The following is a 20,239-nucleotide window of genomic DNA, read 5'->3' as shown; positions in this document are numbered from 1 at the left end:
AGATGCAACACGGTGTCACACCACGCTCGTGTTTCTAGCAATCACGTCATTGCCAAAGAGCGTGACGGAGCGTGAGGTCATCCGTCCAATGCCACCCCAGTCGGTTGCCCACCCAGCTATTTTATGTCGTCTGTCATCAAGCCTATTTTGACAAAGACATGGGTTCTTAAATGTAGAAGCTAAAAGTTAAAAGTCAAGATACTGAAGTGAAGTCAAGCTGAAAAATTACTTCAAGTACAGCGACAAGTGTTTATGCTTCTTTTTGTTATTTTGAGTTGGGTGACTGAATCCTACAAAGGCGGAACCAAGACCGGATAAGGACGTAGGGGGAGTGGGTTGGACCAGACCAATACGGAGTGAGGGGGGGGGGGGGGGCGGGCTGACGTCTAATAAAAGCGAGAGCTGCAGCTGAGGGCTGCGAGAGTTCAGCCGACAAACAAAACACGCTGGAGCAACTCTAAGCTGACAAGCGTTAACCTTGTGTGTGCGTGTGTGCTGGACTTTAATGACTTTCAAAGTGGATTGCCTGCTCGCTTTTTCTACTTCTGAGGAAAAAGAACCTGAAAGACAGTCCAAAGTTGGTTCCTGCGTTCACAAGTCACCAATGGCTGCCGTGCGTCCGATGCTGACGGAGGCATCCAGCTTCCATGTCCTCCCGGCGCACCTGATGGCTTCGGCTATGGAGGAGTTCCCTCAGCAGCTGCCCGTCCTCAAGGGCCCGCCCAGGGGCAAGTGCCGCGCCCGGCGACCCCGCGAGGCCCGTTTCAAAACCCAGCCGGTCACCTTCGCCGAGATCGCCGAGGTGGTGGAAGAAGAAGGCTCGTCGCCTCTGGAGGAGGAACGGGCTCGCCGCTCCTTCCTGCAGTCCCTGGAAAACCTGAGGAGGAGCACCCAGACCCTGCACTGCTCCCCAGGTGCCCACCGTCAATGCACCCCATCGCCCACGCTGGCCGGCATGGACTCCAGTGACTCTGACTCCACCCAGTGAAGGGTGGGTGGGGCTCCACGACCCTCGCGGTTCTTCTTGGAGGTTGAAGTGACCCAAACGGCGGCAAAGTCTGCTTTTAATATACCTGCTAACATATCGACGTGCGGCAGATGCATCAAGTGACTTGCGCCGTGTAGAAGCAGGCGGCGCTGTTTCCGCCTTTCTACTGTATGCGCTTTAAGATTCGTTGCGCGACAACATTGAAACATTTTAGTGTACTTTAAACCAGCGGCTTTAAAAGTGAGATATGTGGGCTCCCTCTAGTGGTTTGCCAGTGCATCACTCAATTATTTGGGGCTTTAAATGTGCATAACCTTTTTGTTAAACTTGTTCTAATCCAACGTTTCAGTTCACTTGTATCTAACAATACATTTGAATTTAACCATTTAGAATGGTTGGTTTTGAATCTTTTTTTTATGTGCAATTTCACGCAGTCATCTACAAAGAAACCTAAATAGCATATAAGACAGCATCAACTTTGTTTTAAGGTTTGAAATATATTCCTTTTCTACTGTCGCGCTTTTTATAAAGACACAGCGGTGATTTTTTTTTATTATTATTATTGTTATTTTTTTGTACATCCAGAAAAAGAAAAGTGAAGCGCTACTAGCCGCACCACTAATGTTGTCAGTAGCACGACGAAGCGATAGTGGCCTGGTTCACGCTCTCGGCGGTGAATGAACACGTATGAAGAAAAGTGAAAACTGTTTATTTATTCTCTTGATTTGCTCATAACCAAATGTGAACTTTTGCTACGCTCTTTTGACTCGAGAAGTCGCGTTGACTTTTAAAACAAAACTGTCAAACTTTCCACTGTGCTTTCTATTCAGTATACTCAACGCAATGTTGTTTTAATAAATATGTTCAAGTATTTTGAGTTATCTGACTTGTTTCTTGAATCTTGGAAGTTCAAACGACCCCAATTAACCTTTATTGAGGTTGTCGTCAACGTGGCGTGCCGCGTGACGCAAATGTCGACCTGGTGACTGGCGGCCATTTTGTTAAGGGTCCTTGCTAGTCCTCTGTTGGCACAACAAGGAACCCGCTTACACATGACACAAACCACTGACTTTAAAAGACAAATGCTTTGTCTTCTGGTTGTAATTGCAAATAGGAATTGTCAAGTACTTTGGATGTTTTTTTTTGTTTAACTCAGCAATCATACCAGTAGACTCATCAACAAAACATTCAAGTACCGTGTTTTTCCATGCATAATGCGCAAGATTTAACTAATTTATTGTCCTAAAATCTGGGGTGCGCATTATGCATGGATACAACAATTTTTGAAGAAAATCTCCCTCGAAATAAAACTTGAAATCACACCTTTCTCCTTGTTTGTTGTCAATCGCGCATCGCATTCAGCCAACCTGCCCAACACACTTAGTCAGTAAAATTCATAATTGACGACACATCGTTTGATGCGATGGTGCAATCCTTGATGGTGTGTTATTGTCAAATATTGTTTGTTTTTTAATCTCCATCGCAGACCAGATATCATACGGAAGCCGCCATGACAGTATGCGCAGAACGGATGCGCAAGACACGTCAGCTATATAGAGCGAGAGTTCAGTTCTCTACCTATTAGTTTCAATTCACAGTTTAATTAGCAGTTTTAATCAGCAAATAACAAAATGCGTATTACAGGTCATATTTTATTTCACTACACTTTGCCTTGTTCCTTTCTTCTCTGCTGTTCACTTCAAACACACTCCATACGAACACAATGCTCTTGTATCAGACGCTTGCTCGATCACCTGCTCGTTTGCTGTCACAATGTACCCTACACAAATCCGAAACATTTCTTCGCTATCGAGTTTGCTAGCGCATGCACAGTGATACTGACCGGCAGAATAACATCCGGTTGTTCCCAAAGATGATCTTTTTTCTGAAATAATTTTACGTTTACGGACTTAAGTAAGAGTCAAAATTTGGGTGCGTATTATACATGGGTACAGGCTTTTTTCCAGCATCGACATGCCATTTTTAGGGTGCGCATTTTGCATGGAAAAACACGGTACTTGTGAGCCTCTTTTAGAAATTTGTTTGTGTTTTCCCATGGCCTCGATGCGAGTTAAAACAGATAAGAAGTATGTTCCGTGCCTTGTTTTGTTAGTATGGAGGACATTCTGGTCCAGCCAGATTTATTTTTGGTCCGTAATCATAACAATTCAAAAGTCACTGCCATTTCATTTTCATCTCATCGCTGATTGGGATGCGTGATGTAAAGAATAATAGCGCTGAGTGCAATGTTTGCTTTGAAAGGAGAGGCTTAGTGATTGGACGAGCCAACTGGAAAACCAAAAGATACGATGCACTCGCCTCCCAATTGCATTTTAATGACAGCATCATCATTCAAATTCGTACGCTTGCCTTAAGATGTGCATAGGAGCTCATTGTGCAGCGGCTCAAGCCAATGTAGCAACCTTGGTGAGATCATATATGACGACAAAGTCCTGCAAAAAAAAGTATATATATATTGTTGATACCATTGTCGGAGGTAGGCCACCCAATTTGCATGACTAATATATTCAATTCCGTAACCGGCAAATGAGGAAAACACAGTTTGACCAGAATTTTGTGCAGCATACACAGCAACATTTACAAAAAGGATACATTCTAAATATGTATTTTTGCCATGTTTAAAGGGAAAAGGCCTGGTGAGAATCAGCAAGTGGAGAAAATCATTGGACACCCCTTTAGGTCTCTTCATTCCTCAGATCTTCATCCCCCCCTGCTGCTGAAGAAAAATGATTACGATTGAAATGAGTGGTTGACCCACTTGTGGTCGGTCGCTCCAAACTTCGCCTTGTGTAGCTTCAGTGTAAAGATTTTATTACGACATGCAATGTACTGTACTCATAATGTACCCAAAGATTCATATAATTTTAGAATATTCAAATCTAAGCATTCGCATTTCTCTGAATGTGATTATTACCAGAGTATTAAAGAAAACAGTAGTACATCGTCGTTGTGTTTATAATCTGTAACGTGACGTCACATTGTACGTATGTATTTAAAAGTTATAGACGGGGAGGGGCCTGTTGCTCCCTCATTTGGCCCGCAGCGTCATTAACGTGACAGAGGGTCGAAGCAGCCAATTAGGCTTTGGCAACTGACATCTGGCGAATTGCTACGTACCACCTTTGGACCAATAAGGTTGTTGTTGTTGACGGATTTGGCCAATCACTGTCGAAAAGGCGCTTGTTCAAGACGCGCGAACAGTTAACTTACGAAGACGAGAAAATGGCGAACTAAGAGTAACATCTAAAATAACATTTTACTTGGAATAGTTTTGTGGTAGTAATATGAGTAAAGTACGATTATTTTCAAAGGACGGTGGCGATTGTGGGAACGACAGAACCTGAAGAAAATGTCTCGTTATGTCAAAGTGTCGTGGTAGCGAAGATGCTAGCTAGCAAGAAACGTCAACATTCGTTTCGCTAAAATGTCTTTTACACTAGACAGCGGTACAATGAAGGGACCGAGTTGAGTAGTGATGGCTCGTACACTCGTATTATAATAATTTAATGGCTTGTCGTCGAAGATAATAACCAGGCGCTGTTTGACGGGATGGCTTTACACAACCTGTTTTTTGTCGTCGACCTGGATTACGAAGATCAACTATCAAGCGATCGGCTAGGAATCGGGAGTCATGTCTTGAAACGTGGCATTTTGCAGATTTTGCTGCACTTCGGATTCCAGTATGGCTTCGACAAAGTACGTTGGGGTTACAAATTCTTCCAATCCAAGACTGGCCGAGGTGCCGCCCTCATAACGAAAGGCTCGGACTTCAAGGAGCTTCGCCAAAAAGCCTTTGAGGACTTCAGTGTGGAATTCGATGCTATGTTTGACGGGAGAGAAAAATTATGCGCGTCCCAGCATTGCAGCCCGTCTGCCTCAGTGCAAAATGCGCTCAAAGAAGTCCTACTCGATTTCCAGTGGGACCGACCAGACATCACCTCTCCCACGAAACTGTCCCTGAGGCCCAGGAAGACGAGTCGAGCTGCCCATTTATCAGAAGAGGAACACCTTACCAATCACACAAAAAATGCGGTGTTTATTGTGGCACAGTGTCCACGAAGCTGGACACAACTGGTAGATTATCTCTGCGTGAGGAACCTTGACCTCCATGCTGATGTGTCCGAGGACATTTTATCCAAAAGTATCCAGGATATGCTGGTTCAGAGGCAGGTTGTCCTGCACTGGGTTGACAGTACATCACATGGAAATGTAAGTACCCAGCCAACAGTGAGTATAGAATACGGTGTCCAATTTGTTTTTAGCTGCTCCTTGTGATTGTGACATCATCATATCAAATGTAGGAGGTGCTAAGTGGGGACCATTCGGGCTTTGACAAATTAGCCCAAGTCTTGGCACAGGCGTGTGGCAAAGTAATCCCCGCAGTCGCGCTGCTTAACCGCCACTGCACCGGGAAGCCAGACTGCAGTGAGAATTTCCCCTTCCGGTCCAGTCTGGGATATTTGCTGTCTTCTGAAAGGCAGTACCGCCTTGCTTTTCCTGTCACGGAGGGCACGCTGCGACTGGGCACAGGTACATATGTTTTGTGGCCCTGACTCCATTTGAAGAACATTGCAATTTTGTCCAATACTGTAGGGATGAAATGTCAACGTGTGCAAATCAGTTTGGCACATTGTGCGTTTCTCAGGTGGCGTTGCCCAGAGCTGCACTGTGACTCTAGAGCCGGTTACCTGCAGGCGAGGGCTTCTCGCCCCGGGCGTGAAAGTGTGTCTGAAAGGTGTGCTGCGGGGCTGGGAACCCTCGTTACTGTCGCACGCCTCCATAGAATCGTGGCAGCTTCGGTGCGCCAACACCAGCGAGCAAGGTGCTGCTTCCTTCCAACGCACGCTGGTAGAGCTGGCTACTCATTCGCTGCGCATGGTGAGCAGTCTCATGGTGTTCAGTAAATTGTATTTTGTTTGAATGAAGTGGTCCAGGTTGTGTGGCAATTCTACTTGGCTTATCATTTCTCCCCTCCAGTTTGCTGAGGTGTGCCATAGCGGCCAGTCGTCTTCGGCCATCCTCTCCCCCTTGTCCAACTCCTCTGCTCTGCTCGCCGTCCTCCAACCTTCCATCGTTTGGCACCGTCACCTTGACAACACCGACATTATTTCCAGCAGCAGCGGCACAGCTGAAACCTCAGCTGACCTTCCGGAAGTAGTCAGCAGTGTGCTGGGCGTTGTATACGACATGATGGAGCAAGATGATGGCAGCCCCGATGATGGTACAGGGTGGACATTTGTATCATTGATGAACATGGAGATTAAATGGTGCTGCTGATTCAGCGTCTCCTTTTGTGTTCTCACTCAGAGCAGCCAAATGTTCCTTATGCGGTTCCCGAGTGGGCGCAGCAGGAGCTCGGTCGTGGCTCGCCGAAAATCGGATTGTGTGAGACTTGGTTTCCTCATTCGGATCAGTCGGGGGTCACTTCCCATTTAATGGAGTCATTCAAGTAAGAAGAAGATGAAAAGCACCCGTTCAGTGCTTCTCACGGTGTGCTCCGCATAATAATGACTGCATGAAATGTTCAAACTGTGGCTGAAACGCTTTTGCCGTACGACTTCCACCCTTTATCAGGTTGCTTCACGCTGCGCCGGACCCAAGCAAGGAAGAGGAGCTTCACTTCCAGACAGAGATGATCAGCGATCTGGCAGATCTCTATCAGTCGTCAAAGGGTGCCAATAACAAGAGGGGCAAGAAGCGTAGGAATGACAAATTGGATGGATTTCGTTCAAGTGCAGCAAAATGCGTCATTCTTTTTTCCCCTTCCACAGGAAGCACGCAGCGGACGCCGGTGAAGCAGAAAATGAAGACCATGAGCCGCTCCTTGCAGATGCTCAACGTGGCGCGGCTCAACGTGAAGGCCCAGAAAAGCCTGGCCAACGCAGAGCCGGTCACGTCGAAGGGGAAAGGAGCGGACAGAACGGCGAAGAGGCGCCCGAGTGGCAAGAGCAAACCCGAAGGAATTCCTTTGTCAGCCTTCTCCAGTGAAGCTGAGCTGCTGTGCCACATGCGCTCCTTCTATGAGAAGAGCATCGCGGAGAGGGACTCCTCTCTCCACGCTGGTGCTCAACAGCTTTTGGCTGCCGTAAAAACTTTCCTTGCCGCGGAATCCGAGCAGCAGGTGAGATGTTATTTCCTGTGAATGATGTCTCTCTTTGCTGCTCTCTCGCATCATCTCGTGTCTCCCTCGCAGGTCAAGACCGTTGGGTTTTCCCAGCAGCATTTTCTCAAGAGCAGCGGATCCATCAGGCAGGCCTACGGCTCCACCGTGGATGTGGAGAGCAAAATTCGAGAGTGAGTTGGACAAGTTGCCGACGCTGGGAAAATCCATCAGGTTGATCTTTGAATGGTTGTAATGCATATTTGTTTACACTAGGTGTCAGCTCCAGGCGCTGCTCAGATTGGAGTTATGCAGACTTTTGTCCCCAGAGGAGGATGATGCTCTGGATGATGAACAGATGGCAGAGGAGGTAAAGAAAGACATGATATCAACACGGACGCAAAGACTTTAAAGCTTCACAATGAGGGTCTTTCCGTTGGGTCTCAAGGTGGCTGAAATGCTCCGAATTATATCCCTGACAAAAGACCCGGCGTGCCTTGCAAAGTTCCTTCAGGATGAAGTCCTTCCGGCGTAAGTGTGCCACCTGCTGGCGTTGTTTGCCATTTTGCATCGGGTGTTGGCATTAAGCTCGCAGGCCACAGTTATGCTGTTTGACAAAGTGCTTCATTGCCAAAAAGATTTTCAAGACAAGTCTGTCATTGCAGGTTCTTGACAACCATCCCAAGGGTCCTTGCCGACATTTACCACAGTCTGGGCACGCAGATCCCCGAGGCCTTGGCGGCCGTCCTTCCTGCCGACTTCTTCAGCGACGAGTCGCTCACCAAGGACAGCGTTTCTCCGGTGGCCTCCTCGCCCTGCCTCTCTTTGCACGGCTCGCGTTCCAACTGCAGCGATCGCCTGCATGACCTGCGTCATCGCTCCGCTACCAAGCGAAAGTGAGACGATGCTCCCGTGAATCTTGTTTTCATTGAAGTGTTGAGATTGCTGCGTTGTAGCCACTGTTCTTCAAAGATTTTCCCCTCCAGAGTCAGTTAGTTTTATCAACATGTTTTATCTTCTGCACAATTTCTGTTGTGTGTCGCTTTTGTTATCAGGAGCAGTATGCTGACTCGTCATCGCAGCATGACCGAATCGTCGCAGAGTCTACGGCAGATAGCCATGCCCAAAAAGACAAGACGGGCTGTAAGACCAATCGAGACGCGTGTTGTCGAGGTATTTCTTCCTACGCTCCCATTTTATTCTGTTTCCTTTAGTCCAAAGCAAAGGTCCGTACACCTCCAGAGAAAGCGGCCGCAGTCCCGCAAGCTCAAAAGCAACAAACGCACGGTATGATTTGTTTTCTAATTGAGTGTCTTCAAATACTTTGCTGAAATTTGGATCTATACTTGAAGGAGAGTCTGATTCGCTCGTTCTGATTTGTCTCAGAAGTTACCAAAGTAAGAAGGAACCTGTTCAATGAAGAGGTTGCATCTCCATCAAAGAAGAGCAAACTCCCACGCAGCCAGTCTGTCTCTGCGGTGGAGGGACTGAAACGCAAGTCGTCGCACAAGTCTGACGGTATGACACGTAACCAAAAGTCACTGCTCAGAGAAATTGACATTGACTATTGTTGATTGCTCCTCCTTCAGAGAGGCACAGACTCCTAACAAAGCAAGTGTCCGAGACCCCCCGCCACAAGCAGGTGTCTGATCGGCTCATCTATCGACAAAAAATGGGGCGGCATGCGTCACCAAACACTTGCTCCGGCCTAAATGAGGATTGTATTGTGGAAGAATCGCCAGTAAAACCATCAGAAGGTACAAAATTCAGCATTTGCGCTTCATGACCTTTTCATTTGGAGTGCGTGACAAAGAAACGATTTGAACGTTACCGTCGGCAGAGCCCCGAAGGAGCCCGAGGATCAAGAGCTTGGCCAGGAGACACTCAAACACCTTCTATCCAAGTTCCCAAGTCCGTTCCCGCAACCTGGAGCGGGCGCTGTCCGCCTCCCAGCTTCCGCTCAGCCAAGGGCCCGTCAGTGACGTTAACGTGAAAAACGTTCGCTCTCCCATGAGGCTTCTTTTTGGGGCCACCCAGTCTCCCGCTCATCCTTCCACGCTGGGCTCAGCTTGGACCGGCACGACTCGGCTGTCTACAGACTCCAGTGTCTTTGAGGTAAAAATCCTAGATCAGCTTAAGTCCAAAACTTGTGTTCTAACTTTGCCCACCAATTCCTTTCCCTGTGTAGAGTCCCAACAAGACACCGGAAAAGACCCGTGGAAAATGCAGAGATTTAGGCAGCGCATCTCCCAGAACGCCTCGAAGCCCTAAAACTCAGTTTTCTTCCAGGCTACGCGGTCTACCTGGCGCCGAGAGCCCCGTCGCACAAACGGGTATGGCCCTGAGGGGCAGTCCTTTCAGATCTCCCGCCAGAAAGAATTTTGTCCCGGAGACGCCCACTAAGCAAAGTCCTCTGACCAGCCCGCTGAAGGGAATTCTCAAGACTCCCGTCAAGACTATGGAACCGGCCTCTTCCTTTGGGTCACATCCAACATTCAGGACTCCCAAAAAGATAGTGTCTTGGTCACCGTCCCCACGGAGAAAATGTATGGTGCCAGACAGGATGCCCACTTTCAAGATGCCCGAATCGCCCAGATTGTTGAAGACGCCCAACAAGTTCAACAGCCCGCCGAAAAGCCCCGGCGAAAAAGCGGAGACTTTCCAGACCCCCGAGAAGACGTGTCCGCCTTCACCACGTACCTTTTCTTGTCAGGTGAGCCTAAAAAGGATTTCACCAGATGCCACGAGAAACTGGAGAGCAGAGACAGCGCCGCCTTTGCTGTTTTCACTGCTTGAAGAACGTAGCGGTACAGCTCACACCAGGACGCCCAGCCCAGTTCACCAAATGGCGACTCGGTCCGGACGGACATCTGATGAAAGTCCAAAGACTCCCTCCCCCAGTAAGCAAGCGTCTGCACCTTCGGTCGTCCGTACGTTTCTGTCTCCCAAAACGTCCCGGAGAAACGCCAGGTCTGCTCAAGTTGCTAGGACAGCCCGTAAGAACTTGAGAACCCGCAATGCGCACGCCACAAATGAGTCTGAAAGTGTTCAAAGGGCTCAAACTGAGACAAGTTGTGAATCGGATTCACGGCTATTGGACTTGTCAGGACTCAACTCGGCCACGGACGACAGCAATGACATTGTGGACGCGTCGGTGGTGAAGACACAGTTCACCGGAGGCCTCAAGATGAATATTTGCTTTTGCCGCAAGCCTTCAAAATCCAGCCAAGACGCATGGACAGCCCCGCTCGAGTCTCAAGATCCACCCGGTCGCAGCTACGGCTTCCGACAGACGCCCGACCGCCAGCAGCGTGAAGCGGCTGCGCGTTTGGGCGACACACTTCATGCCTCCCCCAGGTTCTCCACCCCAAGAGGCACGCCCAGGCGTCGCCAGCCAAAAGGCATGGCGTCGCCAAGATCGCCTTCCTATCACGTAGAAATGGAGATGCAAACGTCCGGGCTCCCCAAACTCAAAGTCAAACGTACCAACTCCATGCACGTAAACGATGTTCTCGCGGAGGATGGGCCTCAGAGCCCTCTCGTTGCTGTGAAACCATCTCAGGTGGACAGCCCGTTGCCGTTGGTCCCTAAGCAGCGAGATCCCGGTTCCATCTCACCCTCCGTATGTAGCCACGCTACCCCCGCTAAAGGCGGTGTGGTTCAGACCCACATCTGCCAGTCCTACACGCCCACGCGCCAACCCGCGGGAACCACATCGCCCATGGCAATTGCCGACGTCTTCCCCCTCTCCCCCTCCCCTCAAAGTGCGGGCAAGGTGACCCCGGACAACCTGAACAGCTGGCGCCGGAGGAAACGACCCCTCGTGGCTGCCGTCGGAGGCAAAGACCGCTGCCAGAAGGGTGAGCCGGTAGAGGAGGCGGAGCTCGGAGTGAGCAGGTTGTCGGAGGCGGATGACCTGGATGAGCTCGCCACTAAAACTACTGGTCAGGTTTGGACTTTGAAAGGAGCTCACTTTTTGCCTGCGATAGACGCGTCTCCTCCCTGTCCCGAGGATGACTGGATGGTGCCCGATTCTCACCGAAATGAAGAAGACATGATGTGGGAAGCTGCTGGCGGAGACGTCGCATCCAGTAAGAAAATTGACCAAAATAATACTAGCACCTCGCTAAGTGCATCAAATAATGCAGCACTACATTTTTCTCCAATTAATTGACGAGTCGAAGACGGGAATAAGAAACAAATGTGATAGCTGCAAGTTTGGCGACTCTGTCCAAACTATTTTTCGAGCTTCATCTACTAAAGAAGCTGCCCGCGTCATTTGCCTGCATTTTACTGCAATACTACACTTTTATTCTGGTTGGCAAAGCAGAAGAGAAGTACCGTAATTTTCGGACTAAACGTCGCTCGGGAATATAGGTCGCATTAGCCATAACATGCACAATAACGTGAAAAAAAACATATATAAGTCGTTCCGGAGCATAAATCGCATTTTGGGAGGAAATCTATTGGACAAAATCCAACATCAAGAACAGACGTAAACGAGCAACAACAGGCTAAATGATAGGTATGCTAACGGGACATAAACACAAACGAAGAGCTGAGAACGGGCCTAACGTAACATTCAGAGTAGGGGTGTAAATCGCGGGTTTTGTCACGATACGATATAATATCGATATAAAGAACTACGATACGATATTTGCCGATATCTTAAAGCCTGCTGCGATTCATTCACGATATATCGCGATATAGTGCTCTACGATTTTTTTTTTTTTTTTTAATAAAAAATATAGAACAATATCCTGATTTACAACAATTCATACGCAAAATCAACAAGGTACTGCAAACTCTTTATTTAGGAAATTACAAGAGTATTGTAGTATACAAATTGCTTACTTTAACACTGAACTTTGATGTCGTGTTTTTTCTTTAAATGTGCGGCGAGATTTGTGCTCCCTGAATATTTGATCACCGCATGGCAGGGTTTACAAACTGCACGTGTCTTGTCCGTTGAGCCATCTTTTCTTTGGAATCCAAAGTGCTTCCAAACGAATGACTTGAAGCCTAAAGTGGAGCAAATTTCCTCGTCTTTTTGGACACTAGCCATAGCACCAGCCCAGGAGCCGCGTACTAGTTGTCGACTCCCCTTTCACGTGCAGCAACGCCGCGCACTGCTCCCGGAAAGAGGAAGCAAGCAACAATGAACTGGATTTCAAAATAAAGTCGCGTCTAATGTCCGAGGTCAAACACGGCGATATAAATCGATGTTTACCTTTAGCATCGATGCCAATAAATCGTAGAGCATTATATCGATTAATCAATGTGTATCGATGTATCGTTACACCCCTAATTCAGAGTTATTAAAAAAAAAACTATTACGTAAGTAACACGTTTATAAAACAATCTGTGTCACTCCAATTCATTAAATCCATCGATCGTCCTTTGTCAACAATGGGTGCGCGCCGCTGACGGCGCTTGCACGTCAAAATATTCCACAGGCCCATATAACGATGTATAAATTAGATATCAAATAACTAAGCAATAATATCAAACCATCTGTGCACTCTAAATCATTAAATCCATCGATCAAATTCCTCGTCCTTTGTCAACATCGCCGCGCGTGCGCCCTGACGTCAGCAGATCTAGTATATAACTATAATGTAGCGTTAAAGTACAAGGGAAGACGTGGGTTTGGTAAACGGCTCTTTATTTAACAAAACAAACTTCCAGGCGTGTGGCGCCATGGACTTCCAACTACGGAGGCGGAAGAGAGATCCATAGAATAGGACCGGGCGTGCGTAAAAGCCATTATCTCCATTAGCTCCTTATTATAAGTTGCACCCCCCCCCCCCCAAAACTATGGAAAAAGAAACCGCGGCTTATAGTCTGAAAATTACGGTAGTTTGGTCATAGAAAACTGCCGAGGCCTGATTTGGACAATTGTTCTGCTGCCATCTTGTGGCGGTTATCCGGAATTGCAAGCATTGGGTGGGATTACTCTGCCCGCTGCCCTGCAAAAAACAGGTTTGCTGTATAGAAACGATTCCCATTAGCTCTTAATGATGATATATACTAAAAAGACTCAAACAAGAGAAACCTTAAGTTGCTTTTGAATTATTTTTTTTCAGCCTTAGCCACACCTCCCGGCTCAGTGAAGCAGGTCACGGCCGGTGGGATTCTGGCCCTCACTCAGTCCCCGATGCTCTTCAAGGGAAAGCCGGCTTCGGCAAGCAGGAGAACACCTCGCTTGAAAGGTAACACGCACAAGCAACACACTCTTGCTTGCGTCTGGGCCTCAACTTCAACCGGCAAATGCACATTAAACTGAATACGCTTCTGTATTCTTCCGAAACATCTCAAGCCTGACTAAGATCATCTCGGATCTTGTCCGTGTGGATTCTTGTAGATGAATTAGTAGGCGAGCGGAGGATGGCAGCAGCGGGTGACAAGGTCTCGGCCTTCAGCTTGCCCGCCAGACGTTCGGCCAGCAGGAAGAGGCTGCTTCAGTGATGGTTTAGTTTTAATTGCTGTTTTATGTATGTAAATTTGGATGTATTGATGGACTGATTGAGTTCAATTTTCAAATGTCTTCCATGTTCAAAATGTGAAACTGTTTTCCTCTGCCTCATGTTGTCTGAGTTTGTCTAATGTTAATTTATTTGTTTTTTCAACAGATTTTAAGTCAAGGCATGTTTAAAGCTTTTATTTGTCATGTGAATATTGTGAATAAATGCTGTTCTTAAAAGTTTAAAAAGTTAAAGTCCCAATGATCGTCACACACATCTGGGTGTGGTGAAACTTGTCCTCTGCATTTAACCCATCCCCGTGTGATTTTGGTCCATACGCTTGGGGAGAGAGGAGCAGTGAGCAGCAGCGGTGCCGCGCTCCGGAATCATTTGGTATAGTTACACAGTATAGTTACTATGCTTGAACATATATCAAACGTTTACTGTTGTTCTCCAGACATTCTGTGTTCAGGTCTGGCAGGTGGCGCAGAATATATCACTCGATTTCAGCGAAGTTACGCAACGGCGCATTTTCAAATCCTCCCACTAATAACGGACTTTGGTCTGGGTGCGCGTTCATTCAACAGGCGTCTCTTGCCAATGCTTTCATTGTACTTAATGCTTGCGACATAATCGTGCCCGCCCGCGTAATCATGTTCACTTCCGTGCAGAAATACAAAGTTGCACGTTGATCCCGAATGAGTCCCGATGGCTTGATAAGCTCAGGTCCCTAATGGAGTGGGAAGGAGTGGCCCGCTCGGTGTGAATGGCACCCTCGTGACTGGAGCAAGTGCAAATTAACACTTTGCTCCGGTAATAAAATGCACCATTGTGAATTGTAATCGCCGCTGTTTTTTTTTTCTTTCTATAAAAATGACGTGCCTCCTTACCCTTGCAATTGAATTGCAATTGTGACATTGGACCAAGTTGTGCTTTAAAACGAGTCGCGGGTACAATACATCTTTATTTATATTGCGCTGCACGTCGTCTTTTGTTATAAAGCGTTCAGAAAACGTCTTAAGCAGTAATCGACGAAAGAAGAGATTCAAATTCAATTCAAAGGACGTCGCAACACTGCAAATCTGACATGCATTTTTGAAATAATAATGAATAGAGGGCGGTAACTGAATATTCAGTGTATCTTTTGAATTTCGTCGCTGTCTTTTCTGCAGCATTTGCAACCGATGCCCTTCATTATTCACCCCACGTACTTCAATTATCAAGTTGTCGGCGATCCGAAAATAATAGCCACGTTTCACAATAAAACCAGGTTAACTCATTTTCGTCCATGCAACGCGAATCGATTGATTTTAATCTGTTGTTGATTGATTGAGACAGAAATGCAACTACAAACATTTGGGTCACTTTGTAACCCGCATAATTCGAGAAAAGGCTGTCTTTTGAGCCGGTCTATCTTATTTTGAAAGCAAACATCCGGTGTTGCTCTGCTGCCTCCACTTTAGCTTGACGGTGTCTATTTTCTCCTCCTGGACTTTGGTTCCTTCACAGGTTCCATCAGCACCAACGCTCACATCCACTTGACCTTCTCGCCCTCCTCCCCCGTCTCCGTATTCACAACTCACCTCTTATTTAGCCCTATTTCGTATTTTGGAAAGATGGCCAGCAGCTTCTCCAGGGTCCTGTCCTCCAAGCGCACCGTCGGAATCCTCTCGGTGGTCGGCGGCTCCCTGACGGCCGGATTTCTACTGCATCGGCAGCACGTCAATGCAGGAGCATCCGGGCGGAGGCTCTACCCCGCCAGGTAACTGCAGTGAACGGCCAATCCGGCTATTAATTCTATCAATTCTATAATTTAGTGTGTCTCTATGACCCCGTTCTACTTTTCCTTCTAATTAGAAGTCTGCTCTTGGGGGCAGGATAATTAGCATTTTGACGTTTTTAGGAAGCAACATTTAATTATTTTGAGACTTAATGTGAAAATGAAGTGTATATTTGAAGAATTAAAAACAGTTAATTCACTAGTTAAATCACCCCAGTTGCCCCAATAAAGGCTATTCTTCCCGTCATAATCAGCCGCGGGCTAACATTAGCATTCCGACATGAAAGACATTTATTCTATGTATTTTATCTCTTAAAATGTGTTTCTTGTTGAAGGAATTTTGGCATGACATTTTCGCACTTTAAAAAAAAGTGTAATCTGAATATTCGACACAAAAAAATAGACTAATGTTTACTTCGCCCAAACTATGTTTAATATTATTAACTCAAAAATTAAGTACGATGAACTGTACTTAGGCTCTTGGCCAAGGCTAGCGAGCCACTCTTTCCCTTCATTCCCACTGGCCTCCTGAAATATATTGATAAATGCCTGCTTGTGTGTGTACGTGTCCCGAGGCACGTCTGCATGCATTACAAAGCTGCACACATAAGAGATTAGGCAAACATTATCTCTGAGCCAGATATAAAACCTTGCCCCATAATTAGAACTCACATAGATGCTACCTGGAGACTAAACACGTTAGGAAACCGGGCCTCGGGCAAATATTGGACCCAATAGGCAAGGGCATAAAATATGCCTACAATTAGCCTTTGAACGGATCGAGTTGACTTTGTGGTGGTGTAATCTTGCGTAGATAAGCCTTGGCAAGGTTGCCAGCCGCTGGGTGGACTCCATTGAAGGAAAGAACAATTTTGGTGCACAATTTCTGCTCGAATGAAAAGAATAAATATAACAGGAAACATGAAGAGGACACGCTTGATTTTTTTAGTAGTAAATAATGTGAAGGGTCGGATCTGGTTCCTGGCCTTGACATAGCGGAATATTAAAGAGCGGCTGTATCAGCTCTCCTTACCACCTCACGGTCGTCACGCTGGCAGAGAGTCGTAAGCCACTTAAGCAGCTTTAATATTTATAGTCCATATATGCACATCCCTGATAACATACCAGCATCAACATTTGAAATGGTTTGGATTTATTTGAGGTGAGGCGTTTTTTCAGCGGGCTATGATACCTGGTGAGGTATCGCGATTCATGAATGTCTTATATTTCCTGGATCTCTATTCCCCCCCCCCCCCCCCCCCCAAAAAATAGCAAAGCTGTTTACTGGAGCTCAGGCTTTTATTTTATTCTAGTGGATCCTACACTCAGACAAATTGAATATCAATGCGCGTCCGCTGTCTTTTATTTGCGCAGTGCGGACTACCCCGATCTGCGCAAACACAACAACTGCATGGCCAGTCACCTGACGCCCGCCATCTACGCCAAGCTCTGCGATAAGGCCACGCCCAGCGGCTACACGCTGGACCAGGCCATCCAGACGGGCGTGGACAACCCCGGGCACCCCTTCATCAAGACGGTCGGCATGGTGGCCGGAGACGAGGAGTCCTACGAGGTGGCCTTTATGACCGACCGCTGCCTGACGTTTGCTGAATGTGTCTAAAAATTTGTTTGCAGTGTAAATTTTAAAATCGATAGATTAATTGCTTCAAAAACGCCCCTAGTTGCAATTTTGCTTCTGGTTAAATAAGAAGCTAAATAAGATGTTTGTTTTGCAGTGTGCATTACTGCCATCTACAGGATGGGAGTGGAACCTCACTCAATTGCAATTACAGCACATTGGAACATGGTTCGACGTTAAAGCCTACAAAATGATGATAGCAGGCAAAAACACTGCACAACTTGATGACATTGGTGATTCAATTGTGCCTGTTTGTTGTTGTTTGCAGGTGTTTGCAGACCTGCTGGACCCCATCATAAAAGAGCGGCACAATGGCTACGATCCTAAAACCATGAAGCACCCCACCGATCTGGACTCCAGCAAGGTAGCGCTTCACTGAGACTTTGTGTTTGTTTCTAGCTATTTTTGTTATATACTAAAATGCCACAAGATGGCGCCAAAGCCTTGACCAACAGGAAAGTCGCAAATGTGGTCAAGGAAGAAGGTTGGAATGACATCAACTGCTTTGCATGTCGGGCAGGAGCTAAGTTTAGCACAGGTTGTTAGTGGAAGTGACACCGAGCCATTCAATTGTCTGTCAAAGGTGAGTTTGAAATAATATTCAAGTGTTTTGGCGGCTTTCAGCTCCAGTCGGGCCAATTTGACGAGCGCTACGTGCTATCGTCCCGGGTGAGGACGGGCCGCAGCATACGCGGGCTGGGCCTGCCGCCTGCCTGCACGCGGGCCGAGCGTAGGGAGGTGGAGCGTGTGGTGGTGGACGCCCTTGCCGGCCTCAAGGGCGATCTGGCCGGCCGCTACTACAGCCTGACCCAGATGACGGACAAGGAGCAGCAGCAACTCATTGATGTGAGCCAGAACCAAATTCAGATGCACGGACAATGACTAATGTGTTTTGCCTCTTGTGTGCTTAACGGCACTTTGTTTGCGTCAGGACCACTTCCTGTTTGACAAGCCGGTGTCCCCGCTGCTAACTTGTGCCGGAATGGCTCGTGACTGGCCTGACGCCCGCGGCATTTGGTAGGTTCAAAGGCATTTTCTTCAGGCATGATCTCAAACGTAGAGAAAAAAATAACTTGGCTCTTCACAAGGACCAGCATAATTCATCAATGCAGTACCCAATTTTTGGGGATTCAAAAAAAGTTTAAGTTATGGACTTTTCTTGTTGCTGAGCTGTGCTGAACGAGTCCAAAGCAGCTCTTTAGAGTTTTGCCGCATAGTCATGAATAGGCCCGTGCATGGCGTCGTCGCCGGGCCAGAATCAATCGGCAAAACTCGTAGCGTATCACCTTCCCCTAAATAATTCACCTGCTCTCCTTTCCCTTTTCGTTTCCATTGTCTCCTTACGAACGGACCAGCCTCTTTTGTTTTCATACTTAACTCAGAAGATACAAGCAGAAGCACAAAAAACATGAACACATTTGTGGAGAAAATAGCGATTTTTTTGCTGTGCAGGCACAACAACGAGAAAACCTTCCTGATTTGGATCAATGAGGAGGATCACACCAGGGTCATCTCCATGGAGAAGGGAGGCAACATGAAACGAGTCTTTGAGAGGTTCTGCAAAGGCCTCAAGGAGGTTCGACTCACTCTGCCTTTGCTGTCGTGTGTGTGCCTGTGTGTGTGGGCAACATTTTTAGACCAGAGGACAGAAATAGAGGAGATGGCGAGATTTAGCAGGAAGGTTTCTCCTGCAGGTGGAGCGTCTGATCCAGGAGCGAGGCTGGGAGTTCATGTGGAACGAGAGTCTGGGCTACGTCCTCACCTGCCCCTCCAACCTGGGCACCGGACTACGGGCAGGGGTCCACGTTAAACTGCCCCTGCTGAGCAAGGCAAGTGAGAGAAGACCTCCCGTGGTGAGGGGGCGGGGCTTGTTTCATTTTTGTGCCGGGACCCTTCCAGGACCCTCGCTTCAATAAGATCCTCGACAACCTGCGTCTGCAGAAGAGAGGGACAGGCGGCGTGGACACCGCCGCCGTGGGGGGAACCTTTGACATCTCCAACCTGGACCGCCTGGGACAGTCTGAGGTAGAACTCACCCTCTTGTCGGAATTTCCGAGAAATCAAATCAAAGTTTTGAGTTGAATCATCAAAATCATCTTTCCCCATTTCAAAGAATGCAAATGTCGTTTCAGCCTCTGAAATAATACAAGAATTTTTCCAATGTTTTTATTATTTTTTTTTTTTTAAATCAGAAAAATGACACTATAATTTGTACTTCATGAACCATGCATACGCCGCTGCCCAAAAAAATGATCATTTTTCAATTTTCAGCTCAATATGCCAATTTCCAGGGCTCCTTTCGAGATGATTTGAACTGGTCCCGTACCTCACAGATGCTCATGTTCTCGCTCACAGGTCCATTTGGTGCAGACGGTGGTGGACGGCGTCAACTACCTGGTGGAATGTGAGAAGAGACTGGAGAAAGGCCAGGACATCAAGGTGCCAGCGCCCATCAAGCAGTTCAAGTAGAGTACCTTCCCCCCACTAAGCACACTTGCACCCCCCCCTCAATTCACACCTTACCTCCTTGACAAAGCCCCAGCCTATGGCCATCGATATCGACATGAGATATCGATGTCAATATTTCATTTTGTGCTCCTTCATATCTAATACAGAATAAGCCCCTCTTCTTATATAATCCAAATATTTAAATGTCCTGACACTCTGGAGCCACACAAACGCTGAGCTAAGCTTCAGTGGGATTTATTTGAATGTCATTGGAAGTAAGAAAGTCCACAAGCCAAGATGGCCGCCCTCCCACTGAAACCAACCCGGTTTGGCTCTGAACCCCCCCCCCCCCCCCCTTGAGCATGCCTCCTCCTCCTCCATGGTGCTCATGCGACTCGTCACATCACTTGAAGTGGATCGGAATGTGAGTCTCAAAATGTCCAAGTCGGTTTCTGTATTAGGGCCGTGGAAGCAATATCATAGCAGCTCATCACTGAATGTCACACATGTGTCTTTTATTAAACAAATCATCTATTTAGCAGGAAGGATGATGTCTCCTGACTTTGTTTTTCTTCACTTTGGGAAGCCATCAAATGAAGTCAATTTTGAAGACAATTGGATAACATCTCTTTAGAAAAATACTTCCTATTCTGACATTATCATTTAGCATTGGCGGAGGTCTTCATGGAGTTCTCTTGTCTTCCCAATCAACTATTGTTAAAACTTGTGAGGCGCACAACATGTTATTGTCTGGACGTGGACAACAACGCGTACAGTGTTTTCGTGGAGACATAAAGCA

The 20,239-nt window shown here is 47.1% G+C and overlaps 3 protein-coding genes across 7 annotated transcripts; all 3 read left to right on the top strand.

The window, feature by feature from the left end:
• Window positions 1–396: 396 nt before the first annotated feature.
• Window positions 397–1,859, top strand: lg7h11orf96 (linkage group 7 C11orf96 homolog). Its single transcript, XM_061283888.1, has one exon. It carries the CDS (start codon window positions 506–508, stop codon window positions 986–988), a length of 483 nt encoding a protein of 160 aa, XP_061139872.1. The 5' UTR covers window positions 397–505; the 3' UTR covers window positions 989–1,859.
• Window positions 1,860–4,138: 2,279 nt separating this feature from the next.
• Window positions 4,139–13,821, top strand: ticrr (TopBP1-interacting, checkpoint, and replication regulator). 4 transcript variants are annotated; one of them, XM_061283309.1, is made up of 19 exons: window positions 4,139–5,218; window positions 5,311–5,539; window positions 5,655–5,887; window positions 5,987–6,230; window positions 6,317–6,458; window positions 6,584–7,130; window positions 7,203–7,303; window positions 7,386–7,479; window positions 7,558–7,640; window positions 7,775–8,005; window positions 8,165–8,252; window positions 8,324–8,396; window positions 8,496–8,627; window positions 8,699–8,866; window positions 8,950–9,224; window positions 9,298–10,969; window positions 11,099–11,200; window positions 13,196–13,321; window positions 13,474–13,821. In XM_061283309.1, the coding sequence occupies exons 1-19, from the start codon at window positions 4,559–4,561 to the stop codon at window positions 13,575–13,577; spliced, it is 5,304 nt and encodes a 1,767-aa protein (XP_061139293.1). In that variant the 5' UTR covers window positions 4,139–4,558; the 3' UTR covers window positions 13,578–13,821. The 4 variants fall into 4 exon arrangements, with proteins under 4 accessions (XP_061139293.1, XP_061139291.1, XP_061139290.1 ...); XM_061283308.1 differs by having other exon boundaries at window positions 4,144–5,218; window positions 6,584–6,708; window positions 6,781–7,130; window positions 9,298–11,200; XM_061283307.1 differs by having other exon boundaries at window positions 4,140–5,218; window positions 8,499–8,627; window positions 9,298–11,200.
• Window positions 13,822–15,071: 1,250 nt separating this feature from the next.
• Window positions 15,072–19,985, top strand: ckmt1 (creatine kinase, mitochondrial 1). Of its 2 annotated transcripts, XM_061283310.1 has the most exons (9): window positions 15,072–15,335; window positions 16,728–16,926; window positions 17,261–17,356; window positions 17,617–17,838; window positions 17,924–18,009; window positions 18,445–18,568; window positions 18,687–18,821; window positions 18,892–19,017; window positions 19,348–19,985. In XM_061283310.1, the coding sequence occupies exons 1-9, from the start codon at window positions 15,190–15,192 to the stop codon at window positions 19,459–19,461; spliced, it is 1,248 nt and encodes a 415-aa protein (XP_061139294.1). In that variant the 5' UTR covers window positions 15,072–15,189; the 3' UTR covers window positions 19,462–19,985. The 2 variants fall into 2 exon arrangements, with proteins under 2 accessions (XP_061139294.1, XP_061139295.1); XM_061283311.1 differs by lacking the exons at window positions 15,072–15,335; window positions 16,728–16,926; window positions 17,261–17,356 and adding an exon at window positions 17,468–17,530.
• Window positions 19,986–20,239: the final 254 nt, after the last annotated feature.

Source organism: Syngnathus typhle, linkage group LG7, assembly GCF_033458585.1.
Source record: "Syngnathus typhle isolate RoL2023-S1 ecotype Sweden linkage group LG7, RoL_Styp_1.0, whole genome shotgun sequence".
Taxonomy (NCBI): domain Eukaryota; kingdom Metazoa; phylum Chordata; class Actinopteri; order Syngnathiformes; family Syngnathidae; genus Syngnathus; species Syngnathus typhle.
The sequence above is the reverse complement of the archived record's forward strand: the minus strand, read 5'-3'. Positions and strand labels throughout refer to the sequence as shown.